The sequence below is a fragment of the Bactrocera oleae genome, chromosome 5 (genome assembly GCF_042242935.1).
Source record: "Bactrocera oleae isolate idBacOlea1 chromosome 5, idBacOlea1, whole genome shotgun sequence".
NCBI classification, from domain to species: domain Eukaryota; kingdom Metazoa; phylum Arthropoda; class Insecta; order Diptera; family Tephritidae; genus Bactrocera; species Bactrocera oleae.
This window is the reverse complement of record NC_091539.1, coordinates 2,222,724-2,236,594: the sequence shown is the minus strand read 5'-3', so window position 1 is coordinate 2,236,594 and position 13,871 is coordinate 2,222,724. Positions and strand designations below refer to the sequence as shown.

Genomic DNA, 13,871 nt, shown 5'->3' with positions numbered 1-13,871 from the left:
TTCTTCTGGGTGTTACAAACTTCGTGGCAAACTTAGTATACCCTGTTCAGGGTATAACAATAATTTATTATACAGAAGAGCGCATATTTATGGTATATTATTTACTCAGTGCTCGCCTCGACTATATGCTGTCAAGATCGCTGGCTGCCAACCAGAAACGATGTCAAAGCGAGTTAGACAAATGACAACGGTGGGACTTATGGGAACAATCATACACTTTTTCCGCTTTTCAATTGCCACTTACATGCAACGTTATGTGGGGAATTTTACAAATCTTCAATCCAAACTTTCGGCACTTGTTTTCATTTCAACAATTTATCTTTCATTTTTATTTTTTTATTCAAAATTTTTTGTTCATTTCTGTATACAAATTCGAAATTTTTACGTTTGAAAAAAATTAATAATTACATTAAAAAAAACAACGTAAGGATTACGTTAGCCAAAATTAGCGCGATCAGCATGCGCAAGTAATTGACCAAAAAAAAATATATATAAATAAAAAACAACAAAAATTTAACTGATTTGTGGAAAACCTGCGGTCACGCATTCTCCAATACAGTTACATATTTGTGTGATCGTGTAAAAAATAATATTCGTATATACATAATGCCTTCAGCTAAGCCTCGCAGCGCGCAGCCCAAATCGAGTCTTAAACGCGAAGAGGCGCGCGGCAAACGGAAGGGGAAGGAGGTGCGCGAACTCTGGTTCAATCCGCACGCCAAAAAAATGGGCGAATCGTTGACGGACATATACGGCTGTGACTGCGATTGTGATGTGATGCTAGACGAAGATGTGCAACGGGAATTACGTAGATTATCGAAAGTTTACTCACAAACGGTGTTGGAAGATGAGGAGGAGGAAGAACAATCAAAAGGATTTTTGTGCTTCAAAAAATCGTCGCAACGTTCGAGAAGTAAGCACAGAGCGGATAAAGAGAAGACAAAAAGAAGAAAATCGAAAGAAAGACAAGACACGGAAAAGGCGAAAAGAAGAAAATCCAAAGGAAGGGAAGCAAGAGAAAAAACAAAAAGAAGAAAATCCAAAGAAAGGGAATCTCCAAGAAGAGAGCACGAAAGAAAGAGCCGCAGTCGACCGCATACGTCTGCGCATGGCCGATTCAAAACACAAGAGGAGGTTAGACGTTATAGAGAACTGAAATCAATCTATACCACCAGACCCAGACAGCGACAAACAGCCAACAAGCCGACAACAGCTACGGCATTTTTCAAGAAGAAAAAGGACAAGAAGAGGGAAAATAATACAGATCTTGATTATGCTGAAAGCTCAAGCGATGATTCAGTTTACAGCGTCAAGAATAAAGCGCATAAGTCGCGCAAATCTGATGGCGAGAGCGCATCGAAATCAAAAGCGAGTACTAGCAAAGGTGGCGCTTCCTCACGACAGCGTCGCTCACAATCTCAGCATGAGAACGATAAGAAACAAAAGAAAAAGGAGAAAAAATCCGAGTTGGGTTGTTGTGGCACGCGTAAGAAATTCAAAGCTGATAAACAGGAGGAAGACTTCGAGGCATATAAACTGGCGCAGAGCACACCCAAAAACAGTAAAAAGCCAACAGCAGCGCTGGAATGTCCGCTCACACCCGAAGAAATCGAGCTACTCGAAAAGCTGAAACAAACGTACGCCAGAGAGAAACCTAAAGTGCTGCGCAAAGCGCCGCCACCACCACCACCAGAGAAAACAGGTTGTTGCGGCTCGAAATCTAAAAAAAAAAAACGTCGATCCGTGGATGAACCATTCACAACCAGAAAGACCAAATCAGCCGAAATCAATGTGAAACGTAGAAGGCAGCCAAAAACTGGTAAAAGTAAATCGGACAGTTCGTTCTATACCACTGACAGAAAAGAAAAACGTACCAAGCCGCTAAAAGAGAAAAATTGCTCCTGCTTTGATTATATAAGACGAAGATGTCAGAGGGATAAACAAACTAAGAAACCGAAAGCGCAACCGAAAACACAAAATGTGCAAAATGCAAAAAAACCAGTTATAACTTATAAGACACAACCTAAACCAGAGAAACCAAAGAAAATTGTTGATAAAGTGGATACTTCCAAGCAGAAACCTGCGAAGACAGTTAGCCAAGAGAAAGTGCGAGAGCAGTCACCTGTTGTTAAGAAAGAGAGCGAAAATATTGAAAATAAATCGTTCTTTATGTCGTGCTGTTCTTTGACTAAAAAGGAGAAGTCAACGAAAGAAACGCCACCAAAAGCCAAAAAAGATGTGCAAGAAAAGCCACAAACGCCCAAAGCACAGAATCTACCGCAGAAAACGTTCAATGTGTCGTGCTGTGCCTTGCCTAAAACAGATAAATCAAAGAAACAATCTGATGTTCAACAAAAACCATCAATGACCCGAGTTCAGGAAAAGCCGCAAAACAAAGAATCTAAGGTATCATGCTGTTCATTCCACAAAAAGGAGAAATCTAAAAAATTAGAAGACACTGCACAAAGGACGCCAAAGGCAAAAGACAAAGTAGACAAGCTACCAAAGAAATCGTCCAATGTGTCCTGTTGTTCAATTCTAAAAAAGGATAAGACCAAGAAGGAAGTTGAACCCAAACATGTGAAAATTTCAGAAAAAGTTCAAAAAGAGCCAACGAGCAAAAGAAAGCAGGAAGATGTTTCGAAAAATGTTAAAAGCCAGGAAAGTGTTCTAAAGCAACCCTCAAATATATCCTGCTGTTCATTCACCAAAAAGTTGAAACCCAACAACAGACAGGCTAAACAACAGAAATTAGAAGATACTCAACAAAAGCCAACGAAAAAGAAATCATCTGAAGTCTTCCAAAAGAATAGTCAAAAGCAAACAGACGATTTTCCACCGAAACCACCGAAAATCAAAGAACAGACAAAAGTCAAAAAGAAGCCATCTGAAGTGTCCTGCTGCACAATCTTCGAAAAGGATAAGCCAAAGAAAGCAGATGTTCCCAAGCAAAAACCCGCGAAAGTCAAAAGCACAGAAAATGTACAAAAGAAACCATCTAGCACTTCTGTTTTTTCTTGTTGTTCACTTGATAAAAAGAGTAAGCCAAAAACTTTGAAGAGAACTACAAGGAGACCCATGAGATCTAAAAGTAGAGAAAGAACCCGAAATCCGTTTCAAGCATTCTGTGCTTTTTGCAAAAGGAGAAGTACTAAAATAAAACCAATTAAAGCACCAACTCCAAACAAATCTACAACTCCTCCGCGACAAGAGCAAATCAAACACAAAGGTAGTAAGCCTCAAACTAAAACAAAATCCGGAATGTCGCTTCAAACCTGCTGGGATTGGTGTGACGGTGATATAGACAACATTCCTGCGCGAGATGAAAAAAAGAGCGCGCCGATTCCAAGCGAAACAAAGCCAGCAGCACCGAAGAGCAAGTCATCAGACACATCCTTTTGGACCTGCTGTTCAAGCACATGTGTTCCAAACAAAGCTAAGCGACAAAGCAAGTCAAAACGGGATGTTAACATGAAAAAACAAAAAGGAGTAGATGAAGGAACACTCAAACCAAAGCCTGAAGATATTTCTTACTGCAAAGCGCTCTATCAAGAATTTGAAAATCTAGTCATGCAACAAAAGCGATGTCCAATACTGCTATCGCAAACCAATTTCGGCAAGAAATCCAAAGGCCTACCTTACTGTCAACAAAACCATTGGAATCGCACGAAAAAGGGTACCAGATACAGTCTTAAAACCAAATCTAAAAAGAAGCAAGAAGCTCAAAAGGAAACTAAAGAAATTGGAAAACCAAAAGCCGTGGAAGAAAAAGAAAGTCAACGTAAATTGCAAAAGGTTTCCAGCGCTAAGCATAAGACGCCTAAACGTAAAATGAAAACAAAAATGCAAAGTGAAAATTCCACGGGTGATTCGGGTATTGAGAACACGTATGTGCCTGAATATGTGCTGGGGAAACCAGCCCAGTTAGGCGTGTCTCTGGCGCATGCCAGGCACAAGACCTACAGTCTCATACTAAACAATGATGCGCGTAGAAAGTCCGACAAGAGTTTCCACAAGGGATATGCTTACGGTATTGGTTGTCAAAATTAAGGCAAGCAACTACATTTTATATGTGACCGCAGTGACTGCCAATGCAAATACATATGTATGTGGGTGGTCTCATGTAAGACGTAGTTTTCGTGTTAAATTTGTCAACTGCCATATGTACAAAGGAACCAAAGAAATAAACGTAGTTTTCCAAAGTGAAAAGTTAAATTATATTTTGATGATTAATTTTATAACAGTTTACCGATTTCATAGTTTCTGCTGAAGCAAACCTTTTTGTATTAATAAAGAAAATCAACTTTTTATTAAAATTATAATAGCTATTTACATTGCAATTATTTTCAATTTGCAAAGTATTATCGACGTTGTACAAAACGCTCCAGCAAAGTCACAGTCTTTAAGCGGTTACATGGGTTTCGTCGAGCAAAAAGCGCCCTATTTTCGATAATTCCTTTTTTATATAAAAAATGCAATATTTTATACAAACTTTCTATTATTACGAAGCTACATATTTGTGAAAGATTTTGTGAAATTTTCAAAGGAAAATATTCAAAACTCGGACAATACGACGTCATTTACGGCAGTTCCACAAAAAAAAAGTTGCTGCCGCATTGACCACAGAATTTCTGACAGGCACATCAAAAGTAAAAAGAAAAAAATACGTGTTTTAACTAAGACCATTAACTAGGTATTGGACGGAGAAAAAACTAATAAAGTGAAAATTGAATTTTTGGCAGACGTTTTTACAAAAAAAAATGCAAATTTTGGTGAAACTTTCTTGACGTTTTCTCGATTTAAATAATTTTAATTGAAAGAAGATAATTGTAATTGTAATTGATTTCAAGACCTTGTAAATAATATCTCAAAGATCTGGTGAAAACTTCATTAAGTTCGGTTGAGTTTTAAATCTTGACAACCGACTTGGAAAACACAATTTGTTTGAAAAACGCGTTTAAAGTTTTAAGTGACTATATAGCAGACTTTTCAAAGCTGTAACTCCAAAACTATTACTGGTATCAATTTGAGAATTTAGCACAATATTCTAGAGATGTTATAGAATTAAATAGGACAATAAATTTTTTTTTGTGTTTTTGAGGACGTGAAGCGCATGTAACCGCTTAAGTGCTTAAAAGCGAGTCAATTTCGTTAGTGTGTAACTACTTGGAAGGAAAAAGCTAGGTGAAATGCGCTATAAGTTTACCACGCCAGTCCAGCGTAAAACAAGTGGAGCAATGTTTCGTGGATCCGAAAATACATTGTAGACCCCTTAAGTAGTTTTTAGCCTACAAAATTTGATTTTACAAATAGTCTTAAAAAAGTGTAGACACAATTTTAGTTATTTTGCAGTCGTGAACCGTTTCGCTGTACGACTGCTTGATTTAGTTCGAAAGAGCTACGTTGTTAGAAATAATCGAGAGTTCTGCTGATGGGTTAAAAGTTTTCAAAATGTGTAAAGCAGGTGTCAATTTGTGGTAAAACGAAAATTAGTAAAGAAAATTCCCTACATACAAACAAATATTCAAACGCAAAATTACAAATGTGTATAAATGGAAAGCAAATCCTCCTTTGAGTCACGCAACAAACGTAAGCTGCAATCCGATGCGGAGAGCAAGGGAAAGCAGCACAAGGGCGACAACAAACAGCAAAAACGCGATGAAGATATTCGAATGGAAACCGTCATTTATAAATTGGATAGTCGAAATAAAATTGTTTTACCAAGAGCCGATGAAACAAACACAGACAATGACTTTCTTCAATATGTCAAAGCACGCATCGAAGAGAAAAGCACGCCAGCCGCTAACGGCAATGGTAGAAGAAATAGTAAGGATAAAACGAAGAAGCACGAACGCACGCGAAAACCAAAGCGCTATAGTTACGACAGTGGCACATCCATTGACGAGCATACAGCGAAACAAGCACGGAATAGCACTAGCAACGGACACAGGGATTCAAAAAATGGACGCTACAGTAATGCCGTTGACAATGAAGAAAGCAAGTCGCATGATTATGATAGACGTACCACGACCTCGAATGGTTGTAGCTGCACACGCCGCAATAATAGTGTTGCCATAACGCAGGAAATCGCTAACGCGCCTACTGTGAACGGACAAAATTTTTGCGAGTTGAGTGAAGAGCAAATGCTGCAGTGTTTCCAGCTGGTGTTCAAAAAACTATGCACCTTACAAAATGCTAATGGCACGAGACTGGAAATTGACGTTGCTACTGCAAGTCAGCGCGAAAGTACAGTCAACTATAATGCGCCGCAAGTGCACAATGCGTCTGTAGAAACACCACCAACTAATACGCAAGTTTATGCTGCGCCAGAAGCAACGCCCACAACTCAGTCGCAGCGATACACGCCACCGCCGCAAACTTTGGCGCTAGCACAGCCAGCAGCACAACCAGAGAGTGTGCACGGTAAGGGCATGGTACAAAAAGCTTATTTCTATCCAAGTCATCCCAGTCGTGATTTTACAGAACCCGTTGAAACGCGCATTTTGGGCAAGCAATTTGATGTTAACAACGGTCAAATCGCCAATGTAACTAATGGCAATCAAAATGAGAACTCGCCGAGGCAATCGTTTGGTGGTGCCGCAACGATTATTGAAGTTCCACAACAACAACAGTATGCTAATCAAGTAGCTAATGCAATGGCACAACATTATGAACAAGAACAGCAACCGCAGCAATACGCACAAGAGCCTTCTAACCCATTGGAAGATGTTGAGAGGCATAGCAGTCTCACATTTATGGATAAATATCCGACAGAATTCGACCGAGAGAGCATACGTTACCAACACCCGTTAAGAAGTTCCACACAGTCTGGTGCCGCCGGACGGCAGAGCTTAGTTGGTAGTAATCTACAAAACGTTGACAATCAGGCGATTAACGAAGCAAACACAAACTATCCCATGCACCCGTATGGTTATAAAAATGGTTTACAAAAATTATCGGCCACCAGTGTTCAAATCATACCGAATGTCACAGTAGTGGATTGTAATGAGAATTTTTGTGCAATTCCAACATGCGCACCGCATAACAATGACAGCTATGAGTATATACTGATGCGAGTCAAAAAGAATAAAACGTTGAATTGCAATTGTAAAAGAGGTTAACATGTACCCACCACATAGCGGTATTACTTTCAAAGTAGTACTAAGGCCAAAATAAGCAGTTATAAACCAGCTTCAAAACTGAAAAAAGATAAACTTATACTAACTAAACAACCATATAAACAACCGAAACCGTGTTAAAATAAGACCCAGGCTAGCAAGCGGAGTTAATAATCTCAAAGTGATAACAACTAAACTAGCTCAAAGTAATTCCAAAGCAATCTACCAGACAACATACAAAACTCAGTGTAAGTTAGCGTGCTAAAACCGACGACTGTAGTACCATAAATATACGTAAACCCGAAAAAAAACTAAACCGTACTATGCTATACTATACAAAACCGCAATTAAACGGTCTCAAAACCCTCAAAACCATAAGCAAGTGGTACTAAATCCAGAGTAGTTACTTTTGAGTGTAAATAAATATATTTCTTAAATACTTTTACGATGGCAATCGCGCGTTACGTTTCAAGGCATAAAGAATTTGAGCATGAAAAAATATCGGCAGTTAATTTGAAAATACAATAAATGAAAATTAAAATTTTTCAAACGTAAAATTATAAATGTGAATAATGTCGCGTCGGCGCTTGACGGTTGATGGTATTAACTACGAAAACGGGCACACAACGCAGACGCTAAACACAAACGCTTTCGAAGCAGGCGCAATAACACGTCAAAAAGGCGGCGGCAGGCGACATTATGTAGACGACAATTATGTGGCGCAATATAGCAACCGTGGTGGTAGGCAACAGCACTACGTGAGCGATGAACGCAGTTATGCTACTTATCATAACTCGAGTTACGCACATAACAGTGATAGTACCGATGCGCAGACGGAGCGTGACACCGAAACCTCTGTTACGACAAGCAGCAGTAAAGATAGGCAGAGAAAACGAAAGAACCATCGCCGTAGGACGCGAACATACGATGACTCGGTATATAAAGCCGTTGATGACTGCGACTACAAGCAGCGCAAAAATGCGGCAGACACCAAAAATTGTCAAAATCAAGTGCCACGATCAAGAGCAGGTGAACAAAGTGGCAATTATTTGGAAGATGCTGTTAACTATGCAGCAAATAAAAGTATGCCAACGAATGCCGCAACTATTAATGAAAACACTGGCACCACGAAGGAAATGTTGAGATTTATGGATAAGTTGTTTCGAACTTTGGGTGATGTGAAGAATGTAACGACAACAAATAGTATTGCACCGACGACACGGCAGGCCAATGCTTCAAAGCTGCCAAAAATTAACGAAAATACGAGTAAAACGAATCAAGGCGAACAAAATTATGCGCGCTTTGGCATGCATTTGCCGCAGCAAATAGTTTATCAAACGCATATAACGCACGTGCCCACGCAGAACACGCATTATGCAACTTTGAACAAGAATTCCCTGTACGCACAAAATGCGCAAGCTGAAAAGACATTTGATAAATGTGTGCAACAAGCAGAATATCGTCAAATACCCGAATTGGCAACAACAGCAACTGCGCAGCCACACGCTCGTGTACCGGAAAAAGCGCAACCTGCGCAATTTACAACACAACGCTATGCATTTCCGCAATATCCGTGCGTAACTTACACACAACCGACACCATTAGCGCTTGCTGCAGCCATGCCGCAAGCGTGTATGCCTGGCGCAAGCAGACAACCCATAGCATACGCTCCACCACCAACAGCCGCAGCAACGCAGGCCTCGATACAAACCTTACCGCCAGGCATGTATAAATCTCATGTCGAGGAATATGTGCGCTCACGCACGCCGCAAGTGCCGGCGTTACAAAAGACATCGCCTACTGTACAATCGCTGGAACAGTCGGACGTGCCAGCACAGTTCAATACAAACCAGCAATCTTTCATAACACAACAGCCTACACAGTCGTTTATAGCAGAGGGTAGAAAGCAAAATACCGATTTCAGTTTGCTCAGAAATTCACGTGAGCACGCACACCAGATCAGACAGCCAGCAAGTGCGTCAAACCAATATGTAAGGGTCAATGATGGCACCACTATTAGCGGAACTGCCAGCAACAACAATGAGCTGCGTTACAACGGATTCCAACAACAGTACGCAAGAGTAGAAAATTCGGTTGAAGAAGCTGTGAAATTAAACCGAACTGTGCAAGCTTATAACGTTGCGGACATTGAAAATAAAGCGAACGAAAGCAGCACAATTGAGCAAGAAGAAACGAAGCATATAAATAGCGAAACTTTGGAAGACGAAGCAAACCATGGCAAACGAAAGGACGAGCAAATTAAAGCGAACGGCGGAAGTAGCAAACCACTAACAGAAAAAGCGAGTCGCAGGAGCAGAAAAGGCGAGCGCACGAAAACTAACCGCGAAGGTAAAAGTAAGCAAGTTGGAGCTAACAAAAAATCTAAACTGAACGCAGAAAGCAAGTACAGCAACAAAAGAGAGAGCACACCCGAAACGAACTCAACTCGGAGTACAGATAACGAAATGCAGAGAAAAACTTCAAGTAGCAGCAGTAACAGCGATTATTTACGTGAATGCTTACGCAGAAAACGCACAAAGAATAAAAACAAAAGAAAAAATCAACGTCACGGCGATTCTTTTAGTGACAGCGATTGTGATGAAACGTCTAACGGTTACTCGGAATACAGTAGTAACAACAGAAGCGACACGCGCCGCAAGCGCCACGCAAAGTATGCGCGCACGGATAGCGAGAGCGGCGAAAATATGCAATATAGTCTAAGTAGAACCTCATGCAAAGAACTTAAAAAATGTTGCAGTCGCATAGTGGCGATTTGTCGTATGGCTAGAGACACAGCCGGCACACAGACGGAACAATGGGAGGACGGCGCGTCACTGCAGCTACAGCGATCCAACAAATTGGCTGATGGTTTGCCAAAAAGCATAGCAGATGGCTTGGCAGCGGCGCATCCAAGAGTTGCGAAACGCATTATGCCGCTAAATCGAGATAGAAGAAAGTGTAGAGTTTGCGCCTGTGGTATGATGGACGCAACTGGCGCGCCGGTAGTGAAGGACGACATGTATATATTAAAATTTGACGACAACGAACCCAAGTTACCCACGCATAGGTGCATGGAACGTAGGTCACGCTGCACATGCAATTGCGGTTGCAATTTGTCGGATACGGAATCGGAAATCATAAGAGAAATAATAAGAAAGAAGCGTTTGCAAGAGAAATCAAAGCGTATAAATGCGCTAAGACAGAACAAGTATGACTCTTGTGATTGTTATACGGCTTGTGACTACGTGGATGAAGAAGATGAACGAGAGTTTATCGCGAGCTTGCTAAGAAAGCAGCGCAGGGAGCGAGATCGCGAAAGAGACCGAACACAAGCACAAAATATGTATGAAGACTGCGTATGCGATTGTGCTTCGAAAGCTAAGGAGCTAGCCGCAGAGATTATGCATGAGATGGTTAAAAGTCACATACAGAAAATTGTCACAGACGAATTAGAGCATAAAACACGTTTACAGGAAAATCAGAAAGGAGTTGAGAATGCTTCTCGTGCTGGTGTATGCACTTGTAATTCTGACGAAAGCCCAACAGTCAAACCTAAAACAGAGAGAGTCCAAACACAAGCTGGTGTATGTACTTGTGATTCTGATGAACGCCCAACAGTCAGGCCGAAAAGTGAGAGAATGAAACCACAGATGTTTGAATGTACTTGTGAATCAGACGACAGTCAAACACCAGCACCTAAAAGTGAGAGAATTGCTCCACAATCTGGTGTATGCACTTGCGAATCAGACGAAATTCCAATTGTGGTACCTAAAAGTGAGAGAACGAAACCAAGAAATTCCGAATGCACTTGCGATCCAATCGAAAGCAGAACAATAACGCAAACATTCACGCGAACTATAGAACTGCAAAGTGGAGGCGGCACCAAAAACGAAATGGCTAGTCCGAAGCGACTCAGCAACGACAGTCCAGAGTCGGCAAAAAAGAAGAGAAAAACGGTTAAGAAACAAAGGAGAAACAGCAAGAGCAGTAAGTCAGCTGAAGATAACGAAGAGGAATATACAACATTTATGCAAAACAATATGGCAACAGAACGTAAAAGTGATGAGAGCTCGAAGGATGTAGTAAGTAAAAGCGACCAAGGGAGTAGAAGAAATTCGCAGAGTTACAGCGACAAAAATGCTATAGATCCACAAGTCAACGACAGCAGTAGCTCTGTGGAGCGTCCAAGTTTAAGCACACGTAAAGACAAATCAAACCAGTTGGAAAACTTTAAAAGAAATGCGATAAAAAAGAGCGTTGACGAGGAGTATATGCCCTCCAGTTACTATGAAGACCGAATACAGGCACAGAGAAAAATTACGGTTAAGACGTATCAAGCAGGACCACCCAAACCTACAAAGAATGAGCTGAAAAGGTGTAGGGATGATTGCGCTTGTAAAGAGACTGCCACACAACCAAAAACTTTTAGAACAACCAAAGCAAAGAAAGACTTGAGAACTTGCAGAGCAGATTGTGCCTGTAAACAAGCAATTGAGCCGGCCTTCAACGACTTAGAGGAGTATGCTTTAAGTAATTCCAAAAATATGGAGCGTACAATGTTGCCTGAGTATAATAACAGCGATGAACATAACTCGCTCAGAGCCGACAGTGGCGATGAATCAATACAAAAACTGATCATAGACATAAAAGCAAGTAAGAAAGCACATGCGACCATACCAGGCCATCCGAAGTCTAAACAAAATGCCGAACGCAATACGCAAGCAAGCTTAGACAGCGAAGCGCAAAGCTCAGATACTGGCATGCTTTTGGAACAAAGAGCGGCACTTTGCGCCGAACTTACCATGAACGAGCTGCTGCCACAGCACTCGCTGCGTACACTGCTTACCAAACTCTCCAGTCCGGATGGTAAACTCTACAACGCAGATGCGTTCAATGCGCAGCCCGAAGAAAGCTTGCGTTTAGCTAAAATTAATCAAAGTAAAATGTTAAATATGCCAAGAACTGGTAAAAATATGCTCAGTCCTACTACAGTAATGACACAATCTTTGCGCTTAAGTGGTAAACAATCGAAGTCTGCAACAGATACTGAGGTGGCACCGTCACAACTAGTTAGTGGAAACCGACAACTGAAGCCGCCTGTTGTTTGCACACCATCTACGTCTGAGAGTTGTGGGCTCAGTGCGGTTGAAAGCGCGCTTCAACAACAAAAACACAACAAACGGCATGTCACAAATCGACAAGACGGATTCAGCAATAAATTTGCTAGGAAATCGCGTATACCTTTACCCGTGTATAGTAACACTTGCCGGACTGAAAACCATACCAAATTAGTAGCGAAGAGCTCAAGCGCGGAGAAGCGCGCAAATCAACGACCGCTTATTGACCAAAAGAGCGATTCGAATCAACAGATTACACGACTGTGGCCGGAGCAAGCCGCCATAGCAGCACAACGCTTACGACAGGAGAAGACAGTCAACACCTCTAACGAACAGTTACTGGATGCCAAACAAATTAAAAAATCGCAATCCAACATAGAGCGCAGTTGCGGTTTTAATTACAGTTCGACGCGTCCGCGTTTGGAAAGCGGCAGGCATGAGGAATCACCGAAACTTTCGAGTCAAGAGTCACAGATCTCAGCGATATCGCAGCTGAAAACGGAAAATACGAAGAAAGTTTGCAGCAACTTAAACGCCGAGAATACGCAGTTAAAAATATTGAATATACTCTCAGCCGCAAATCAGTGTGCTACAAGCTCGAGCGGACGCTCCAGTGAGTCCTGCAAAACTGACGACTCACAAACACAAAACGAACAGCGTTGCGCACGTTGTAGAGCTTTTTATAAGAAAACAGGCGCACATCAAAATATCAAAGAGCTGCAAAAGAACGCAAAGAGGCGCATAAATTATGTGCCACAAACGCGTCGCAGTACGATGTTTATACCAGCGACAATACACGCCACCACACCCATATCGGATGATGAGCAAACCGATTCGGATATAGAATGTATTACAGTGGAGTATAGTGGCAGCGATGGTGATGACAGCTACACGCAATACCAGGATGAGTTGCTAAGAAAACAGCAATTATGGCGCAAGGGCACGGTTAAAGAGGCGCTTGAAGTTGAGGAGAGAGCCGAGCGCGTTAGAAATCTGCAGCGTACCACGCTAACCGGCGAAAATTTAGAACGCGCCATACACTATCCGACACGCGTGTGGAACGAGGAGCGCAAGCAGCTCAATTTACAGCGTAATGGCGTTGGCATCTTTCTGCCGCTATAATTAGTATTTTTTTTTTGATTTTTTTGATTTTGCTCGAGTGAAAACTTGCAGGGAGTTAGTAATGCTTAGCATTTGCACTTTTCTACATATGCTGCAAGCTTGTTATTGTTATGTGCGAAATGTGCAATAAGACAGATTGTGACAAATCGTGTCAAATCGGCGTTAAGACGTTTCAATGAAAAGTTTTTACAAATCCACATAACAGTAAGAGCTATAAGCATATGAAACAGTTCACATATTTGTAATTATGCGTTTGAAAATATACAATAAAAAATTTCTACTCGTATGCGTTTTATTGCCCCCCCTACTAACCATCTGACTAACAATACAGTATAAGCGAACAGTCTCAGCCAAGCGGAACGCACAAAAAGTGCTTGAGCGTTCATGTAACTTACCTAGAACCATGCTCGTGACTTCAACGACGCAGTGACTCCAGTGGAACGCTTGAAGCGGCATATTCTATAGGCAACTAGTTTACTAGATGAAGAAAATCATTTTAAGTATCATAAGAATA

General features: G+C 41.3%; 3 protein-coding genes across 3 annotated transcripts in view; 2 read left to right on the top strand and 1 right to left on the bottom strand.

Annotated features, from left to right (window-relative positions):
- LOC106619457 (ceramide synthase) overlaps positions 1–13,871 on the bottom strand; it is a 40,331-nt gene that overhangs the window by 16,484 nt on the left and 9,976 nt on the right. The window lies entirely within an intron of this gene.
- LOC106619454 (titin homolog) lies at positions 352–13,643 on the top strand. Its single transcript, XM_070110492.1, has 2 exons — positions 352–4,041; positions 7,688–13,643. Exons 1-2 carry the CDS (start codon positions 607–609, stop codon positions 13,355–13,357), a joined length of 9,105 nt encoding a protein of 3,034 aa, XP_069966593.1. The 5' UTR covers positions 352–606; the 3' UTR covers positions 13,358–13,643.
- Positions 5,333–7,695, top strand: LOC106619456 (uncharacterized). Its single transcript, XM_070110093.1, has 2 exons — positions 5,333–6,423; positions 6,484–7,695. The coding sequence occupies exons 1-2, from the start codon at positions 5,553–5,555 to the stop codon at positions 7,119–7,121; spliced, it is 1,509 nt and encodes a 502-aa protein (XP_069966194.1). The 5' UTR covers positions 5,333–5,552; the 3' UTR covers positions 7,122–7,695.

What these genes read in the sequence shown, in the direction of transcription:
- LOC106619454 (XM_070110492.1), top strand. Translation starts at nt 607, where the DNA reads ATGCCTTCAGCTAAGCCTCGCAGCGCGCAGCCCAAATCGAGTCTTAAA. An exon ending in ATGCTTACGGTATTGGTTGT is followed by an intron (nt 4,042 to 7,687) that starts CAAAATTAAGGC and finishes TTATAAATGTGA; the next exon opens with ATAATGTCGCGTCGGCGCTT.
- LOC106619456 (XM_070110093.1), top strand. Translation starts at nt 5,553, where the DNA reads ATGGAAAGCAAATCCTCCTTTGAGTCACGCAACAAACGTAAGCTGCAA. An exon ending in ACAACCAGAGAGTGTGCACG is followed by an intron (nt 6,424 to 6,483) that starts GTAAGGGCATGG and finishes GTGATTTTACAG; the next exon opens with AACCCGTTGAAACGCGCATT.